This window comes from Jatropha curcas, chromosome 5, assembly GCF_041381405.1.
Source record: "Jatropha curcas cultivar XTBG-Jc1 chromosome 5, XTBG_Jcur_1.0, whole genome shotgun sequence".
Classification (NCBI taxonomy): domain Eukaryota; kingdom Viridiplantae; phylum Streptophyta; class Magnoliopsida; order Malpighiales; family Euphorbiaceae; genus Jatropha; species Jatropha curcas.
The window spans coordinates 21,909,327-21,930,511 of NC_143155.1; the positions used below are offsets into that span (position 1 = coordinate 21,909,327).

At 33.6% G+C, this 21,185-nt stretch overlaps 3 protein-coding genes across 3 annotated transcripts; 1 reads left to right on the forward strand and 2 right to left on the reverse strand.

The window, feature by feature from the left end:
* Positions 1-27: 27 nt before the first annotated feature.
* Positions 28-11,369, reverse strand: LOC105650662 (actin-related protein 4). Its single transcript, XM_089721663.1, has 20 exons — positions 11,175-11,369; positions 10,982-11,073; positions 10,141-10,305; positions 9,972-10,045; positions 9,811-9,891; positions 9,051-9,111; positions 8,861-8,910; positions 8,005-8,059; positions 6,804-6,881; positions 6,648-6,701; positions 5,950-6,003; positions 5,811-5,871; positions 4,940-4,991; positions 4,767-4,833; positions 3,254-3,316; positions 3,122-3,184; positions 2,060-2,122; positions 1,513-1,577; positions 634-702; positions 28-451 (listed from the first exon to the last, which is right to left on the reverse strand). The coding sequence occupies exons 1-20, from the start codon at positions 11,185-11,187 to the stop codon at positions 406-408; spliced, it is 1,326 nt and encodes a 441-aa protein (XP_089577789.1). The 5' UTR covers positions 11,188-11,369; the 3' UTR covers positions 28-405.
* Positions 11,370-12,398: 1,029 nt separating this feature from the next.
* Positions 12,399-15,945, reverse strand: LOC105650661 (transcription initiation factor TFIID subunit 13). The gene is made up of 6 exons (XM_012237598.4): positions 15,754-15,945; positions 14,822-14,953; positions 14,705-14,742; positions 13,368-13,427; positions 13,208-13,282; positions 12,399-12,717 (listed from the first exon to the last, which is right to left on the reverse strand). The coding sequence occupies exons 2-6, from the start codon at positions 14,922-14,924 to the stop codon at positions 12,607-12,609; spliced, it is 387 nt and encodes a 128-aa protein (XP_012092988.1). The 5' UTR covers positions 14,925-14,953; positions 15,754-15,945; the 3' UTR covers positions 12,399-12,606.
* Positions 15,946-18,808: 2,863 nt separating this feature from the next.
* Positions 18,809-20,746, forward strand: ASPG1 (Eukaryotic aspartyl protease family protein). The gene has a single exon (XM_089721786.1). It carries the CDS (start codon positions 18,950-18,952, stop codon positions 20,429-20,431), a length of 1,482 nt encoding a protein of 493 aa, XP_089577912.1. The 5' UTR covers positions 18,809-18,949; the 3' UTR covers positions 20,432-20,746.
* The last annotated feature ends 439 nt before the right edge of the window (positions 20,747-21,185 follow it).

Consider the following 21,185-nt stretch of genomic DNA (forward strand, 5'->3'; position numbering starts at 1 on the left):
TGGTCTCACCTCCTCTCAAAACAAGTCTAAAAATCAAACATTGAAATACCTTTCCACAAATATATGCCTGCGATTCTACAACATATACGTACCATATAATATCCTGTCTTTCGTACAATCAAATATGGAGGCATCAACCTACTCTACAATGTCAAGCTCAAAAAAGTCGATTGCAAAACAAGTTAATGTCTCTGATAGGTCTAATTACCAGAAATCAGATTAGAAAGCTGTTAAGTATGACACAACAGTCAGTGTTATGGTACATATTACTTTTGATACCCTAAGAAGGCAAAACGGGAGTTAGATACAGGGCAATTTCATCTGACATCTTCCCTGAACATAACTTATCCACCATTATAATCACTTACAGCCTCTTGTCCCCCATCTTCCTTCAAAAAGAAGGTATCAAGGGCATTTTCTTTGTACATAAGAAGCTCCATGCTCTTCATACCTGTCAATATCCACAAATAATTGAGAGTACGAAAAGTCTTTGCTTAACACTGATTCGTACAAGGTATCCTGAAACTTAAATTTAGGAAATTAGATTTAGGGGAGAGAGAGAGAGAGAGACCAAAACTTGAAAATAGACACTCAAAATTAACTAGCTGGAGAGTTTGAAAAGATTAGACTTACTCAGACTTGGAGAACCACATCTGCTGGAATGAACCAAGAGATGCCAATATGCTCCCACCTATCCATACACTGCTTAAAGAATCAAAGCACCATCAGAAGAAAGAGAACAAGAATGTAGCAGTTAAGTTGCGCAATTAAGAGAAAAAACAGATTTATCAACTAATGCTGTATGGCAATAAAATTCAAGTTCAAGGTGTTTCCCCGAAAAGGTAAGTAACTTATTAGTTACCACTTCTGTTATTTGTCCTTTCCGCATATGTTTGTGTACATTCAAGCGAGCCAGGCTAGAGTAGCCTCATAAGAACCTATCCCTTGGAATATATGAAAATCTAAATATAACAGTAATAGTATGGTTAAAGCATGCGGAAACCAACTGAATCAACTTCCAGGTTTGCACCACATAACTCTACATATTGAAAATCCAGCACCATGAACTCAAAATATCAAGGTAGTCAGTATGTTGGTCATTAATTCCCTTATAAGTTTCTAGCAGTATTTCTAGCATGTTCATGCTAATCATTGTGTAAGGAAAAGTAAAAAGCATCTAATTAACAGCTCGTTGGAGTCATATTTGCTTTCACCCAGGTTTTACTTCACAATTTCCAATACTTCCAACTCCAAATCTCTAAAAGCAGCCTTTTTCAGGCTGTCACCATTACGACAAAAAATAAACAAGATGCATTCTATTGCATGATTTACCACTTGTTGCTTATTAAAAATTATGCAATGAACCACATCCACAAACAATGGCAAGTGGTAAAATTAAAAACAGAAAACAATGCAGCCAACTAATCATTCACCAATTTCACATCTGCATTGAATGTGTACATGTATCGAGAGAGAGAGAGAGAGAGAAAGAGAGAAGGCAATTAATCAAACCTGAATCTTCTTTCAGTTGCATTTCCACTGGCCAGCACTTTAACTCGAGCAGCTTGAGGAGACTCCTGCACATCAATGAATGTTGATTTCATTAAATTGGAACCTGACTGCAATTTTTTTTCTCTTTGTCGTGATGGAATTTCGCTAATAAGAAACCCATTTATATCCAAGTGAAATCCAGTCAGAACACTTTTCCCGTGCAACATTTTTCTAAAATTCTAATATTATTCATCTTCAAGGCTGCGAGCATAGAGTATTGGTCAGGAAGAGAAAACTACAATAGAACAAATTATGACGAACTAATAGAAAATTTCGTAGTAAAATTGAAAAGACAAAGCCATGATTAAAGTGAACAAAAAGCATCGCTTTGCAGGTCTAGTCATGAGTCCAAAACTACTTCAAAACTCTAGCAATTCACAAAACTTCTCTAGTCAGTATTCAGATCATGGACCACTGAGGTCGAGGGCTTGAGCACCAAAAAAATTGAGTTCCCGAAGATTTTGAGCAGATGAAACAATGAACAAATAGAGGTTGAAGCAAAACCTACCTCAAGCAAATCTTTCTCAAGTCGTTCCTTCAACTGTTGCATTGATGCTGTGCCGCCAGCAAGCTAAATCAAAAGAAAGCAGATGTGACTGAATCAGTATTAAATATAAAACAATTATAAATAACAAAGTTCATTCTCGAGAAAAACAAGAGGAAAAAGAATAATGACAAAAACATAGTTATTTGAGTAACATAGACTGGCAAATCTAAATAACATACATTTCTTGCTAAAGCAACCTTTGGGCAAGATTCAAGAAAACTGTCTTAGCCACTACCATTGGCAAAACAAATAAAGTGGCAAAATAAATTCCCAGATCCCAATCGCTCTCATGATCATCACTCATGAAGAGAATTTGTTATTTACATTATTTCCAGAATGCTCACACCAGGCTTAGTTTTCAGCATGATTTACAAGTACATCAATTATAATTGTCTTGTGATCACCAGGAAAGGTACATGCCAACAAGTACATGCATCTTGCACTTTGCATTTGTTTTATATAGCAGAATTATGTCTGTTGGCATTAAGATTGAAAGTGCTTTTTTCAAAAAATCACCTTCTCAACATTGTTGTAAAATGCAGCTCGAAACTGCTGTTTCGGAATATGTCAAATCTACATTAAAAACAATTTTTGATTCCCTCTAATTAACATGTTCAACTTGAAGGTTTTCTCAACAATAGCTAAACCAGACAGACCCCCTGTATAACTAAATCCCCTATGCTATGCTATTTAACTTCGAGAAAAAAGAAAAGAAAGAGAAAAAGAGAGAGAGAGAGAGAGAGAGAGAGAGAGAGAGAAAAGAGAGGAGGGGGGAGAGAAAGGCAAAGGGGTCATATATCTGTTGACATGGACAATTATGATTTCTTAGCATGACGGTAATATCTTTTTCACACAATTCCAATGGTGAATTTCACCAAAGGCAGCTTCATCACTTTAACCAGACGTCAGTGCAAGATTTATAATATCATTGCAAATAATACAGCAACTACGAGTAGGACAAGCCACATCCAGCCAAGATATTCCAAAATGAAGGGGGAAGGCTAACTATCATATTGGCTTTACCAATATACTGCTGAACAATTCTCTCCGAATATCCACATCGCACTTATTAATGCTTTCTATGACCTGCAAACATGAAAAATTAATTAACTAACAATTTCCAAAAGTTTGGAAGCATAAAGGGCATAAATTTACCATTTGTGGCAAACCACGAACGTTAGGAGCAATCTCTGCAAAGCTCTCCATACCAGGAATTGTCTGACAGTCAGATACAAACAAGAGAAAGTCATGTGAGCATAAACTTAAAAATAACTTAGCAATTGAAGTATCAGAAACTATATAAATACATGCCATTTGCACCTCAAGATCATTCCAACTCAATCATTAAATATTCCATAGAAACATCAGAATCATGAGCTGCATGTGCATTCAGAAAGAGTTGAATGACAATTAACAAGTTAAAGAGCAATTAGTTGACATTAACTACCCAATTGACAATTCATGCCTCTTTACGTGTAAAAATAAAATTATACTTGAGAGAATGGGGAACATCAAATTTCATTAACTATCAGCATTCAAAAGTTCCAAATGCTTAGTTCACAAATTTCACAGGAAAAGATCGAAACTTGCAGGAAGCTTAAATATCTTTATTTATCCAATTGAATAATAACATTAACAACAGAGGGGGAAAAAAGGAATTGGATATATTCTTAAAAGGACCAGTCTATTCTCGAGCAAAAAAGAAAGCCAAATGATAAATGGAGAAATTTCGAAGATTCTTAACGACAAAATATAATAAGAAAAGAAACCATTTGACTCTTATTTTGATAGCCATGCAAATGTGATCATTTCATGACATATGACTCATAATACTTCACATTAGACAAAAAAAGGTGAATACAAATAATACCTGAAAGAATTAATAAAAGAAAATCATGTGAGTAGCATTCCAGAAAATTATATGTACACACACACACACACACACATGTATATGCCACCTCCATCTAAAATATTTTGTGCATTGGGATGTAATTGAGTCGAGTCTAGCCGGTGTGGTACTGTGCTTGAGCTCAACCCAATTAGAATACTCGAGGCTTGGAACTCGACTTGATTTGGACTCGATTAGGCTCAATTATCATTAGAAAAATAAATATTTATTTATGTTAATATAAAGCTCCAGTGAGCTCGAATCAGTAAATTATACATTAAATAATACATATATAACATAAAATATATCTAAAACTATATAAAATTCAAATACTCGATTAGGCTCATGAACTACTCGAGTCAAGTATTATAATACTCGAACTCAATTCGACTCATTACTCGAGCTCGAGCTCAACTCAATTAAAACTGAATCAAATTCTGAAATTTATTGAACCAAGTCCAACCAGCTCATGAGTAGCTCGACTCAATAACACCCCTAGTTGTTCATGATCCATTTTTTTGAATTTTCAAATGTTTGTACAATTTGTTTTTTCAACAAGATACTGGTGGATTTTTACGAAATTGCACTGTACCAGTATAGTTTGTGTAGTTAAAGCAAAGAAAAGATGTTGCTTGTGGGAAGTCACAGGAATCAACATAATTCTCCAATGAATGTGAATAAAATAATAGATATTCTCATAAACATAAATATTTGAGTCACAAATCTTGGAAATACAAAAATATGAATGAATGCCATCTTGAATATTCATGAACCTCACACCTGAGCCAAGGATGGATTGAATAGAATATCCGGAATCTTGAATCTATCAGCTCCAATTTCAATTGTCCTGTTTTGCATTAGATAACCCAAGATCGGATAAATAACTAGTGATCATGAATGTAGAAATTCAATTCAACCAGTAGTCATACTAAGGTATAATGCTAGAGACTTACTGGCCATCAGGAAGCTCATACGGAGTCATTGGAATATTAGAGTATGAACTTTCTGCATTTATAAGGTGAAAAAGTTGGAGAGAGAGAGAGAGAGAGCAGAATTAGCATAATGAAGTCTCAATATGTCAATTGCAATTTAATTTTCTAATGGGGAGAGGAGCATCTCGTAAAGCATTGTGCCACCGATGACAGTGAAGCAGACAACATAACTATGAAAGAAACTTGACCCAAACTATAGAACAAACATTACTTGGACATTTGATAAGTCAGAATATTTTTGTGCAGAGATTCGAAAAAAGGTTTGAGCACTTATTTTTTCACACAATAACACAAAGCTCTGTTCATGCAAGATGAAGCAGCAGAAGCTGTAATAAGACTTGGTGCAGGTTTCAATGACCAAATTTTCCACCAGCTTTGTTTGACCTCAGGTCACCACCTCAACCTTCCAAAAGAAATTCCACATAACACAAGAAGAATTCAACAGCCTGATGTCACTCAAACTCAAGTATAATCCAGTTTCGAACATGACAAAATAGCAAACTTTAAAAAGATAACTTTAATGCTTTTGAGTGTCAGAAAGTCACACCTATATCCACACACGGTATTTTAGCTAGGGTCAGAACAAACTTTAAAAACACTAGTGGAGAAATGAGATAGTTTTGCAGTCAAAAACTTTGAAAAACACTACATGTTGAATGAAAGCGAGTACAATAAATTACGACCACATCAACAAAAGACAATAAATATAGACTGACCATAATAAACTTATGAATTGAAGATAAATTATTTTGAACGAATCAAGAAATTTCAACAGACAAAATCCACATGCAAACAAGCATTGGAAAATATGGAATATGAAAAGAGTACTGACCATCATATAATGTATCTGGAGCTCGACACACACATTCCTTGATATCACTAGCAATTACTCTCTGTTTCCAAAGAAAAAATTCAGTACATGTAGAAAAACGTCATTTCCAAAAGGAGAAACATTGTGAGATTACGCAGACCTGAGAGTAAAGTTTGTAGCTTTCAGTTGTATTTGGAAAATCAAGATCTACTATCTGTCAGGTTCAGAAAAGAAAAGTAATGTCAAAAGAAGATACCAAAACCATACAGATACTTCCCTTAATGTAAGGAATAGCTATCACGCCAAACAATGTGGAATTTAAGTCAGACCACACAACAAGGAAATGATAGAAATCGGTGGTTATTTTACTTGAGAAATGAGGGACAAACTAATATCTTCAGAATACAGTTAGTTAATTCGATTAGAACTTACCCTAGGATATAAGGCCCAGTGGCCAGTGTGAGAGATGAGCAACTTTTCCAGATCAATCAAACTCTAGAAACTTATGAAGTTGTATTGCAGTTTCAGCAATTTAATTTCAAGGCTTCATACCCTTAGTTAAAACAGTGTACCAACAATTATAAAATGGAACCACGTTCAGTTTTCTAGAGGAACATATATCTAGATCTTTAAAACAGCTTATTTCTTCAAACCAAGTATCAAAAGTTATAAAGAAAGCAAACTGGCTTAATCAATAAATTTAATATGACTTGCTTACTATTTGTCAAAGTTGTGGAACTGAGATTGGTTTTCAAATCAATACTTGAGGATAATATTCAAAGCATTATACATATACATGCAATATGAGCATTAAATCATGTCAACCCCAAAATAACTACCAGTAACACTTTAAAGTACCTGAAACTCCCCTGGACGGATTTCCTTTCTCTTGAATGAGTACCTGGGTTTTATCTGCAAACGAGCAAAATATTAAAATAAAAAGACAATATAAAAATTAACAAAGTCTTGTTAAATTAACTTTTCATAATAAAACTCAGTATCATAGTCACTTACTGTGATACCTTTGCTCTCCAAGCTTTTCATCAAGCAATCAGTAAGAAAATCTCCTCCTATAGGAGAAGAAGCCACTGCCTATTATCACAAGGGAGAAAAAGGGAAAACGCTGTCAGTCTGTCACAGGCTGATAAATCTCAATTAGGCCTTTTCCATATTAAAAAGAAGACCAAACCATCCAAATTTTTTATTTTCATAAAAAACTCAAGTTTTAAGCTAAGGAATAAAAAGAAAGAAAGAAAGAAGTTGTCGCCTTGTGAAAATGTTTGTTCAGCTACTAAGAAGGCGTTATGCAATACACCTTTCAAAATCACCACCATAAGGGTTGTTATCATTGTATTAATTTTGTGTAATAGCCATTATGGCCATTACACTTTATTCCTCCTAATCTACCTCACTTTTTTCAGTGTTTTTTCTTTTTTACTTTTTATTTAGATTTTCTACAAAAATAGCCCACTGATCACTGCTCATGGGCAATGCTATTGATTGCATTTATTTATTTTAGATGTAATCTCCACTTGTGACACTAGAGAAATATATCCAAGGAATATGGTACTATTGATTGCATTTGTTTATTTTAGCAATACCAGGTTGCTATTTCAAATGATAGATTGTCTAAATTCATTGTAAGCATTAGTGGTGTAGCATTTAGTCAAATTCTCGAAAATCTGTGCATCGGGCAAAATTCGCTATTCTAAAAATAAAATTCACATCATAATAGTAACAACAGTTACATAATGTCTACATCAGCTGTTTCCATGTGCACAAGCACATTCATAGAATTCAAGACAGTTTGCAATCATTGTTCACTGAAAAAAGGGACATAGCATCAAGAACATTGACAACTGAAGGAGATCGGTGAAAAACAAAGACAACCATGCAACACATGCAAATGCGCATACTAAAATGATAAATGGACCTTCAGCTGACTTTTAAAGAGAATGAATGCCACTTAGACACTTGGCAAGAAAATTCTCCAATTTTGATAATTTACAAAAGAAACTTCCGAAACATTTCAAGCAACTTTTAGCAGGGTACAGTGTCATTAACTTCTTATGACAACTGAATCAAAGAAGAATAAGACAGAGTAAAATAGTTAAGCGCTAAAACTTATTGCTGAAAAAATTTAGACTGTACAAACTATCCAAATTATGATTATTTGGCAAGTCATATACTACCCATGCATGTAAATGCTAAATACCTTTTGAAGAACATAACCCTCATGTACTGGAGCAACTGTTGTTGATCCTCCACCACTAGAAATAATACCATTACATCAATGTTAATATGTATCTAATACAGTACAAAAAGATGTAAGCAAAAGGCAGAAGACATTATTATTGAAAAAAGAATTCCTCGAACTTCCAAAAGTAATCTTTAAAGCTTTAAATATATACAACATCCATCATAAGAGCATTGGATACTGATTCTTATGGCCATTATTATGAGCAAGTATATGACCATGTTAATAGATGCTAGATTTCCTACAGCCAGATCTGGAAACCTGTGATTAGTTGCAGATCTTAGCCATTCGAACATTAATTTTTTCCCGCTTTGAATTTAATCACAAGCTCATATTGCAACTCTCTAATGTAATAAAATTTAATTCCAGCATAAATTCGTATGCACTAAAGCTGTCCAGCATAGCCAATTGAATCTTCCAAGCACATATTATCATGGATGATAAAGCTATCAGAGTTTCTTTATTCACACCTTTGTTGTTTGACTTCGTATAAAAATTTTAAAATAGTCTCCGTTCTCTCTTTTGATTTATTTCACTTCTGAAATAAAGGAAGGGAAAGAGTGGACATAGACATAAATTCTCATTTACTGTCTTCTAAAGGCAAGAACCAATTCTTTTTCTTTTTTTTTTTTTTTTTAGAGGATGGGCAAGAAACGATTCTGATTATAGTTATAGTTTCTGCAATTTGCAAGATGTGTCAAATTTGGCAAGAAAGACAATGCTAAAGTGAATTACAAAGTGGCCAAATAGAACTTAAACCAATAACATGGTGACAAACTAAGCAAGAGTAAAAAAACTACAATAAAAATGTTACCTATCAACAACTAGTGAGGTAGGACGTCCTGATGCAAAGGATGTGAGAACCTGACATTAAGAAATACTTCAATCATGCCAGACATACTATCTTAATGAGAGGGAACAAAAGTAAACAAGATTTTTGTCGTGCTTAAAACACAAAATGCAACAAAAAGGAGATATGACCATGGGATGGATTAAGTGCATACAGCGTTCTTAGCCAAAAATAATGCTGGAACACTGTATTTTTCAAACATAAGCTCTGCAGTCCTGTCAGAAATGCAATAAGTCAATACATCATCCACAAGTATTAAAGCAGTATTACATAATGGAGCACAAATAAAATTTTCTCTATTTTGAGAAATTAAAGTTAATTTATTAATTGAATTCCAAATAATAAAAAAAATAAACAAAAAGAATTCTTTTTTAAGTGTCGGCCTAGGTGGAGTCCACTTTGCATACTATTTTGAGATGATAAGCCACAAAAGTTAATAATATTTTAGAAAATTATTAACAATGCAAATTTGAAAAGGTTTAACGATAATACTATGAGGTCACAAAATTAAAAATGATAGCTTTAAGCCAAAAAAAAATGTTGAGCCAAATAAAGAGTGAGAGCCAATTCAAGAATAATACATCATAATTTGTCTCCATAAAAGCAACCAGGCCTTTTATTTTCAGCCAAAAAAAAAAAAAGATAGAAGAAAGGGGTGAAATGCCACTCCTCAAACAAAATAATATAATAAACATATTAATGCCCTCCTTTACCCAACAGTACAACGTAGTAATCAACAACAAGATGACATAAGCAATAGATCAAAGAAACTTGCTAAGTTAATCTTCATACACACACACACATAATATATAAAATAACTACCATGAGTCACTAAAGTATAAGCTCTGCAATTGCAATTGGAAAAAGAAAAAATTTAGTATGTCCACTGTCAAACATGTATGTTGACAGATCACCTTTCTCTCTGGTGTTGAGGGTTAGATGAAGGTTCTGCAAGCAGCATTGGATGCTCCTTAGGATCAACCAACAGACATTCCCTAAAGATAGTAACATTTTAGACCATATCATTACAAAATAATCAAGGAAAATAACTGCTATCTTGACAATTAGCTGTTACCTAAAAGCATGGTCCCATATGCTATCCACTATATCCCAGTCAACAACAATCCCATCCTTTATGGGCGATAATACCTGGTGAAAAAGTATAAGAATGAAGTAAAATGCTGAACTTTATATGGAATTAAGATATCCCAACCGGTCTTCCCAATAATATGTAGAAAACTAACCTCCATATGGTCCCGACGAAATCCTACAGCTTGAGATCCTACATATAATTTGCGCTTGGCCTTGCCTTTTTCAGAATCTTTGATATTGTTCTTAGAATCTATGGAAGAGGTCTTGTCATTATTAGCAGTGTCATCAACTTCCATTTGATCAATTGATCCAACAACCTGGGAAATCATAAGCATGTACAGTGTGGCAAAATCAAAGTTTTATTGATGTCCTCGCTATCATAAAGCAAAAGCTTATATAGTGATGTCAATTACGTTTACTAGATTATAACAGAAGAGTAATACTGCACATTAACATATAATTCTACTATGTCCAATTTTCAAGCTCATTAACTGAAAAATGTATAACCAGGCACTACCTCCCACATAACAGAAACTCCCATTAAATTTGGAGGCACGATATATTTAATATATTCAAAATGCCAATCTCCACATTCTTTGAAGTTCTTAACTTTTTCATTGCACCAACTCTGGCCTAACTCACTCGCATTATCCAATCAAAATCAACCCTCTGTAATATCACATCGTATAGGAATTCCAAAAGAAAGCATCCTTCTTTATGATTTTAGCTTACAATTCAATTCCCTAGGTATAACAAACACACTCGTATTTGAATTCAGGTCCGTTTTGGATAACTTCACAGTTCATACCATGAAAACTAAAAAGGCGGGTAGAGAGAGTATTTTTCACTTAAATTATCATAGCGAGCAAATTTTCAAGTAGAAAATCCTAATTAGCTTCCTTTTCCCAGAAAATCAAAAGCAACATTATGCAACAACAACAATGACAAAAGAAATTGAGAATGCCAGTGACTGTAGCCGGGAGAGAGACTAACAGAAGGAAAGACGGCCTTGGGTGCATCCTCCCCAGCGTAACCAGCTTTGCAAGTGTGGGAGCCCAAGTCAATCACTATAGCCGATACTTCATCTGCGTTCGAAACAGAAAATTACACAAATTATTCGTGTGTGATAGCAAAATTGCTGTTCGAGAATTGCTGCGCGAGACTGAGACAGAAGCTCTGTACTTACCACCTCCGTACATGATTTTTGACTTTTGAGAGAGAGAGAGAGAGGGGGGGGGGAAAGAGGTTTCCCTCTGAATACCGATGATTAGGGTTTTAGAAAAGCTGGGTTCAGTGAAGGGAAGCAGAGGGAGTTTTGACTTGGGTCGGATCTTGATTGAGGTAAATCCGTATTACATTCGGCTTATGTTGGTCAAACTTTTTGAACTTTTTTATAGTAGCACTTTGGCTTTGGATAACAAGTTGGAAAAGGTTTTTTTTTTTTTTTTTTTGTTTTTTACCTGATCTTTTGATATTTATTGCGATTACGTCTTAGTTTTACTTTTTTTTATATTTATACCCTAAAATGCAATTCAGATGTTAATTTTACTCCAAATTCAAATTAAGATTTAGGGTTCAAAATAAAAAATTATAATGATGTGGACCCCACAAATAAGGTTGGGTTAACTTAATTATGAGCCTTTAATCCCTTCTCTTTTTTTTTTTTTTTTTAAACACAAATTATTACTTATTACATACTCCCTCCAAAAGTACATGTCCATAATTCCCAAAAAAGTATCTTTATTGTAAATAAAATTAATATAGTCGATTTACTCAATAATTTATTACAAATTAAATAAATTAAATTGTTTTTTCAAGGGATGAGAAAAATATTTTTTATTTTACTATACATATGTTTAAGCCTATTTAGGATAGAGCAAAAGACAAGTTAGTGTATATATATATATATATGGTTAAGCCCATTTAGGATAGAGCAGAAGACAAATGTTAAGCCCCCAAGAGCAAGTTAAATCAAATTAAAATAATTAGTCCATTCGTCTCATATATATATATATATATATATACACATATGCGAACTTTCATTTTCCATTTATCCCAAAATAGTCTTATTTCCTTTTCGAGATGGTTGGGATCTCTAACAGTAACCAAATTTGGCATCTCAAAATTTGGGTCTCTCTTTCCTCGGCACAGGCAAGGCAAACAGGCGAATATAACGTACATAAAATATCAGATCACCAGTATCGGTTTCAGAGTCAAATACTCAAATGCCAAAATTTGCAACCATGCTTCGCAATTTTAGATCTAAGAAGCTCAAGGAATACACTGAAAATAGAAGAAAAACTGCCATTTCTTTAGGGTTTTGGTCATTATACAAGTTTTGATGGCCTTTCAAATGTTACTTGTCATATTGCGCTTTCATATTAGAGGAGGATTGCTAATAAAAGAGTCCTTTGAACAAACAGTGCTTTTCAAATACTATTTACCCATCAGTTGGATATACAAGGCAATTTTCCTATTAATAAAAACTAAGGTCAGTAACCAGTAAAATGACTTCAAATTGAGAAAATTACAGTTCAGCTAATCTCAATATTTACATAACACACAACTAAAACCAAAGAAATATCAAGGACAAGTTGCAAAGTTTATGTTCTCTCGTGTCACTCGATTGATGCTAGCTTCTCCTCATCCACTTCAAAAGCTTTCCTTGCTTGTTTCAACTCTTCTTGCATATTTAGAAGCTCTGTACAGCGGTTAAGTTTTGGCGGGTCCTGCAAGGACAAAGGTATCAATTATTAGTTTCAGGGCATGACTAAACATATACATTCCAAGAAACAAAAAGAAACACTTGAATAGGGAAATTGATAAATGAAAATGTCAAGAGGTTGAAATCTATTTATTGGACTAGTATGTTCTTTTGCACTATAGCTGTTAAGAACAAATTGGATACAATCATCTTTATGATAGATACAACGTAGCTAGTGTTGTGATGTATGGAAATGTTAAGATTTTAGCTAGCTCTGGGATCCTACAAGGTTTAATTAAAGCACGGTTCCCAAAACCTATTCCCTTTTGCCTCTCCTTCGTACACCAAATAAAAAAAATGTTGCCTCACTAGTGTAGAAGCAGGGAAACTGTTGGCCTGTATAGCCAACATTCAACAACTCACAAATTTAGAGGGTAAAAAAGGAAAGAATTAAGCGAATTCAGAGGCGAAATTGTTAACAGTGTGAATTATAAAAGAATTCAGTGGTTAAATACCTTGCGAATTAGGTACAGAAAATCCTCAACTGATAGCTTCCCCCTCTTTGATCCGATATCCTGGGCTTTATGCGCCTGCACAAAGTAGCAGACTGATGTAACTACCATCATGATGTAACACTTGAAGTGTTCATACTTACTAACCTCAAAGACTGCTTACCAAATCTGTAACATACTCCACGACGATATCCTCCACAAGTGCCACAGTTTCTGGAAGGGGCTGATTATGCAGAAGAAAAGATTCATTAAGCATTTCAAAAGTGAACCAAACAATCTAACTTGCAAAAACTGGGCAACATTTTGACAGACATGTCTAATGGAGACAACAAGAGAATTGCTTGTTGATTATAGGAAAGATAAATAATAGCAATGAAAGAGCTGTTTGCAGCAGAAAAGAACAGAAAAAGGCCTGCACAATAATGACAAGATATACATCATGCACAAATATCAGCATGGAATGCCATATGTGTATCAGCTGACCAACCACAGTCTGCCCTTCCCCCTCCCCCCTCTTTTCCATTTTACTTCACAAGGAGAGAGATTTTGCACTACAATTCAAAATCTCAGATACATTGCATTAACATTTCCAGATTGGTTAAATTCACATCCCTTATAATTTTTGATATATTGTACATTGATAATGGCACAAAACTACAAAATACTAACGTAAATGTTGGCCATAAGCTCCTCATAAAAAGGTAAAATACTTCGAAAACAAATTGGTGTTATCACCTCGGAAATAAGAATGCCATCCTACTGGCTTCAGTTTGGCATTACCTCAAAATGAGAATTACTAGGACTTGAGAAACAGTAAATATTGGAAAATTCATAGAAAGTTACAATCCCTACCGCGAAATAGTGCACCGACATGTCAGTGGTGTTAGGCTCACTTGTTTTGCGAATTTTATAGGTTTTTCTGCTAATTTGAAATATCAAATGTATACCTATATCAAAGAATATCTGCATCTAACCATATCATTTTGGGGTACTAGCAAGATTCAAGCACTTATTGAGACCATTTTAATTAAAAAACGATTAGAGACAAAAAAAAAAAAAAAAAAAAAAAAAAAAAAGAAAAGAAGAATTCTATATGATCACAAGCATCCAACAAATGCTTCTCTGCTAATGCCTCTAAAATTTTTGGTAAACGAACAACCTCATTTCATATTTATAAAATCTCATTGCCGCACCTTCCCCCCAATGTATAGACTGAAACTGAGTGCCTATGAGATCTCAGCAAAAATCTGGCAAGATACTTAGAGCAAACTTAATTCTATTTGATTGTTGTTAATTGATATGGACCTCCCATGAAAATGCAGAAATGCTGACCATTGATATCGTGAGAATCATATAGACAGAGGTATAAGATATAAATGAAATAGACTTGATGCTTATAGCATGATATGTAACACTAAATTGCAATGCAATGGACAAATTTTAATCACAAACGACATTATCATGTCATTGTAAGACATGCAAAGTTATGGTATCACTTACATTAGGGTCATCTCCAAAACCATACATCATGTGCTGCACTGTAGCATCCAGAAAATGAAGAAAAATTAACACCAAATCCATGGGAAAACTTGCACAAAAAATTATTCTTTCACTTACAATCTTTCTGAAAGACGCCTCGCTTTCGCTTAAATGAAGTTTCAGAAGGTTGTGAGGCTCCAACTTTTGATTTTGATGAGGGTCCTGCAGATAAATTGTTCATCTTCTATTCGTGTTTGTTTCCCTGAATATCTATCGCAGTAATGAATTTATAGTCACTAGCCAATCAAATAGAAGAACACTCCAAATTCCAAACACCAACAACTCACGTTCTTTGAAATTAAAATAGAAGCTTTCCTATCTTTTGAGTGGGAGAAAAGAAGACAACAAAACTTCTACTATTGACAACTACGAGCATAACTACAGAGCCACCATGATTTAATGATACAATATGCAGACAGCAAAACAACTAAAAGATAAAATTTTAATTATCATATATTAACAAGAGATAACACAAGCACTGACAATAATAGTAAATTAAATTAATTATTCGAAACAAAAGGTTAAATCCCACACATCAAAAAGTACAAATCTTTAAAGTTGCGAACTCGCAAATTAGAAGGTATTTAAGCTAAATATAATAGCAATAAGTTTCTGAAACAGTGAGCCGAAGCCATTCTTTAGCAGCACACAAAAAACATGCATTTCAAAATTCAAGGCATTGTCACATATGAATCTGGTTTTATGAGATGAAATATCAAATGGCATCTATAGCAATTTCAATATACACAAATGGCATCTCAGATGAATACCAGGTAAGAGAAACAAAACAGAAACAGAACCACAAACAATGCAAGGCAAGTGCAGAAGAATGAATTGTATAATTATTAAAACAAAAACCAAAGGCTGCAAAAAATAACAATTTAAATAGAAATTCATCTCAATTAACTAATGAATTTCAACAGAACCCTAAAGAAAAACCAATTTCAACAGAAACAAAAGGCGAAAACCACAAAACCGATAATAAAACCAAAAGTCTGAAAAAAGAGTACCTGAAATTCGTAGGATTTGGTGACTATTGGATTGATCAGGGATTAAAAGGAAAGATTGACCTCGAGTTTTACATAAAACGTGCAATGGATAGACTGCTAAGGAGGGACGATGACTTGAGTTTGGAAAGAGCAGTCAAGAGAGCGTACCAAAAATAGAATATTGGATGAAAATAAAATAGAGAAAAATGTAAAAGAATTGTGCATGAAAGGAGGGAAAGTGATTTTATGGTTTTAGAAAAAAAAAAAAAAACTGATTTTATAATAGTAAAATTATGATTTTTTTTTTTTTTGAAAAAAAAAGTATAATAAGTAAGGGTAAGATTATAATTTTAGTTATTTTTTTAATTTCTCTTTTTAAATTAGAGAGAAAATGACACGTAGTCTCATAATTAATTTTTATAAAATATTTTTAAATAAAAAATTTAGTTTATTTAATTCAAAAATATTTCAGTTTGAGGTTATAAACTTATTGTGTTAATGTCTTTCTTCGCATAATTAGTCATCTGTTTATTAAAGGTTTGATACATAAATCCATTTCTCACTTAAAAGAAAATATTTCTGAATTTTGTTATTTGAAGTTTTAAATTTTGTGGCATAAAATACCAATTTTTTTTTAACTATCAAACATTTTTAACTTGCAAAATCATTTTATTAAAGATTTTAACTTATAAGTATATGTCAATTAAATATTTACTAGATGATTTGAAAATGTGAAATTTATTCATCTAAAAGTCGTGCTAACTACACATAAAATTAATATTTTATATATAAAAATAAAAATAATTAAAAAATTATTATTATTGTCATCGAATAGGTGAGAGTGTCGTATAGTGATGAAAGCAGGATAGAGTATTTTAAAATATACACGATACTCCAATCGAGGTCTCTGCTATATTAAATAGATTTAGCTATAGTTATCCACGAGTATATTCTACCCATTAGTAGAATATGTATTTTAAATAAATTTAACTTTAAATAATTTAAAGTTTATAAATACCCTACCCATTTAAAAAATATTTTAAACTAGTTTGGCACATATACATATAGTAAAATTTTAAATAAATTTTTATTTAAATAGGTTTAGATGAGTACGGCGTATGACTAATAAAAGATTACACACAATTGTTTCTATTTCGAATGCCATTAGATTAAAATTAAAAAAAAAAAAATCAAAAGTGAATATATGAAATCAGCCTTTATTGAAAGAGTATCTTGCCTTGGAATGAATCGAATTTTCAAGGCTTCAACAATCACAGTAATTTCAAATTTAGATAGAAGTTTTTGAATTGTTAGTGATAGGTTTATGTAATAAATTTGGTGTATAATAATTGTTTCTTTTAGTTTACTATGAAGGTCATAACAATAATCAAGATTGAAAGAAAATAAAAATCCCATATATATATATATATATATGCCAAGCTAAAATATACTCCCTCTTTACTAAAAAGATAGTCCATCTTTTATTTTTTTATTTATCTCAATCTTTTTTTATAATTCATCCTTAAATTGTTTAATATACTCTAATTAAATTTTATTTTATTTCAATAACTCTCATCAATTCTTATTTATTATTTCAATATAATAATTGTTCGTGTATTATCTAAGATATGTATAATAGAAAAATTATATAAATAAAATTATTTTTTAACAGTAATAATTGTTATTTTCTTAATCTGTGTTATTTTATAAAAAGTGAACTAATTTTTCGAAACGAAGGTAACAGCAGTCTTGGCATATCTAACCAAATTCATGGAACACTACACACACCCACTTGAAGCATGAATAAACAAAAACTAATCAATCTTGAAAAAAAGCAACCAATTAATTTCCAACTATAAGATTGCAACCAATTGAATTTCAACTACAAGATTTGCAATTAACTAAAAACGGAAATAGACCGAGTCAATACTTATGGACCAAAATTAGTCACAATAAAAATTTTTTAAAATTATTTCGACTTTTTTTTAATATATAGTCATAAATACTCTCATTTCAATAAAAAAAAATATTATTTTCATTAATTTAATCGTAAATAGAGCTATGGATCCATCTAAATAAAATTTTTACCCTAAAAAACAAATCCCACAGAACATATTTTAACAAGATAAGTCTTTAAATAAAGCATTTTCTATTTCCTTCACTCTCCCTCAAGTTGCGAGAAATCCAACTTGACTAATGGCAGATGAGGACGATTACGGCCAAGTGCCTCGGTGAAGATATCCACCCACCAGTGTTGTGAAAATCAATATGGGAGTAATGGTCGTGATTTGAATGTGTTGTGAAATAAAGTCACGGTTTATTTTAATATATTTTATGTGTTTATGAAATACTGGGTTGGCAGCATGATTATCCAAAACAAAGAAATATTAGTAATATATTTATAAATCTATAAAGATATGATTCTTATTTCAAAATATTATTATTATTATTATTTTTTAATAAATAAATAAATACTCTTCATTTGTTATTTCATCGTTAATTGTAATTAGGATACTATTGTTACAAAACATCAAAATTAAACTGAAATTAAAAATTAATAAAAATATCAAACTAAATTGAAATTGTAAATCTACAAATTTCAGTATATTTTGATATATTAGGCAAAAAATTAAAATAATTATGGTGATTAGATATGAGATACATAAATTAAAACTCACGTGAGGAGAGTTAATTTATTTAAATTTTATTTTATTTTATTTTTAAATGAAATTATTATTTTTTTTATCTTTTAAATATGCTATTCGAACATATTCATTTGACCTATATTAGAATTACTCTATATGATTACTCGAACTGCTTTATAGAGTTGTTAAGCCTTGCTTAGATGGACGATTTAAAAATTTATGAAATTAAAAACTAAAAAGTTTATAAACTTTTAGGAAAATTTATCATTTTTAATTGCATAATCTATAAAATTAATAAATAAAATGTTTTATTTCTTATGTAGAAACTAAAATATAAAATAATTAAAATATGGTTGAAATTTCTTTGTCCATATTCGTAACTCCATACTGCTTTTAAACTTTACCGTCTCTTTCCCTCTCGTCTCGACCATGACGTTAGCTTTTTCCCATTAACTCTCTCTTTCTCTCTCTCTCTCTCTCTCCCCTATTTTTCTCTTGATAAAACCAAACTCCACTGCTAATCCCACACACCAACTTCTCTCCTTCTGCAACCTGTAGACAGAGAAAGAAAAATGGCATCTTCAAAGCTATACTTTTGCTTTACCATTTTCCTTTCTCTTTCTCTTTCCTTTCCTTTCACTCTCTCTCGCAACTTACCAGAAACCGCCGCCACCACAACTCTCGATGTCTCCTCTTCTCTTCAACAGGCTCTCTCCATCCTCTCCTTCGACTCCAAGACCGCAAACCCATTTAACCAACTGGGACAACAAACCAGTCCTTCATTTTCCAATTCCTCACTCTCTTTCTCGCTTACCCTTCACTCTCGTGAAACTATTTACAAAACCCGACACAAAGACTACAAAAGTTTAGTCCTTTCACGACTCCAGCGTGACTCATCCCGAGTCAAAGCTATTACCACCCAAGTTGAACTGGCAGTTAATGGCATTTCCAAAAATGATCTCAAGCCTTTAGTGACTGAGATCCAGCCGGAGGATTTTTCCACTCCGGTTACTTCAGGTACTAGTCAAGGCAGCGGCGAGTATTTCTCTCGGGTCGGAGTCGGTAACCCGGAAAAGTCATTCTATATGGTTTTGGATACCGGAAGTGACATCACCTGGCTCCAATGCGAGCCTTGCTCCGATTGTTACCAACAAGCGGATCCTATCTTTACTCCATCGGCATCGTCTAGCTATCGCCCGCTTTCCTGTGCCTCTCAACAGTGTAACTCTCTTCAAATGTCTAGTTGCCGGAGCGGTCAATGTCTTTACCAAGTCAATTACGGCGACGGATCGTTCACTTTTGGCGACTTTGTTACTGAAACGGTGTCGTTTGGAAGCTCAGGGGTTGTAAATAATATTGCTTTAGGTTGCGGTCATGATAATGAAGGACTGTTCGTCGGCTCTGCTGGATTGCTTGGGCTCGGTGGTGGTCCACTCTCATTAGTATCTCAACTCAAAGCGTCGTCCTTTTCTTACTGTTTAGTGAATCGCGACTCATCCGGATCTTCAACGCTAGATTTCAACTCGGGATCGGTCGGTGACTCAGTTATAGCTCCGTTGATGAAAAGTAGAAAAATCGATACGTTTTACTACGTTGGACTCACCGGAATTAGCATCGGTGGTCATATGCTGTCAATTCCAGAGTCAATTTTCCAGCTAGACGAGTCCGGTAACGGCGGGGTCATTGTCGATTGTGGAACTGCCATAACTCGGTTACAGAGCCAGGCATACAGCTCGTTAAGAGACGCGTTCGTGAGCATGACTCAGCACTTGAAATCAACAAGCGGTGTAGCCTTATTCGACACGTGTTATGATCTATCCGGCCAAAATAGCGTTAAGGTCCCAACGGTGTCGTTCCACTTCTCGCAAGGACAATCATGGAATTTGCCAGCGATGAATTACCTGATTCCGGTGGACTCGGACGGCACTTATTGCTTTGCGTTTGCTCCAACGACGTCGTCGCTGTCAATAATAGGGAACGTACAACAGCAGGGCACACGTGTCAGCTTTGACCTGGCTAATAATCGCGTTGGGTTTTCGACCGATAAATGTTAAGTACGCAGTAGATAGATTGGCCATTCCTGTCTTTTTCTCTCTCGTGTTTTTTTTTTTTTTTTTTTTTGGATTGGGATGACCTTTTTATTCCTGGTTAAAAAGGTAAATTGCCATTAGTTACTATCATATTGAATTAGGAAAAGGAAAGGAGTGCGAGTGCAATGGATGGGTGGACGCAAGTAGGGCCCATCTAAATAAATTCCAAATAGAGGAGACTGGTGGAGAGTGTAGGTTGGTGGGGTCATTAATTAACCATAATTGTAATGTTATCTGTTGCTATTTATAATTTATAAGTTCAGTGGCATGTGTAGTAAATTTGTTGAATTTGTTAGGACAATCAAGGAAATTAAAACATTAAAAAAAAAAAACCGGGAGGAAGGAAAAGGATAGCTTGCATGTGTGACACGTGGCGACGAGAAATGGAGGGACGGGATAATCTTCTCTCGGGCGGGAGGAGGTTTGTCTGTCCGTAGGGAATAAGTGATTGGTGGTTTTTCTTTATTTCTAGTTTTTAATTTTTAATTTGATTTTATTTAAATATTACTACTATTAAAATAAAAGAAAGAGGTGGGTGGGGGCCGCGGGGGTTGGTTGCATTGAAGTCCGTGAAATGGCGGACAGATCACATGAATGGGCCCACAGCAGTGGAGGACGGGACGGGACCGAGAAATTAATGTGGGCACACACGAGCACTAGTCTAGTTGGGTCCCACAAATTGGACAAATAGCGTGATTGTCGGCAGGTCTTATGTCCG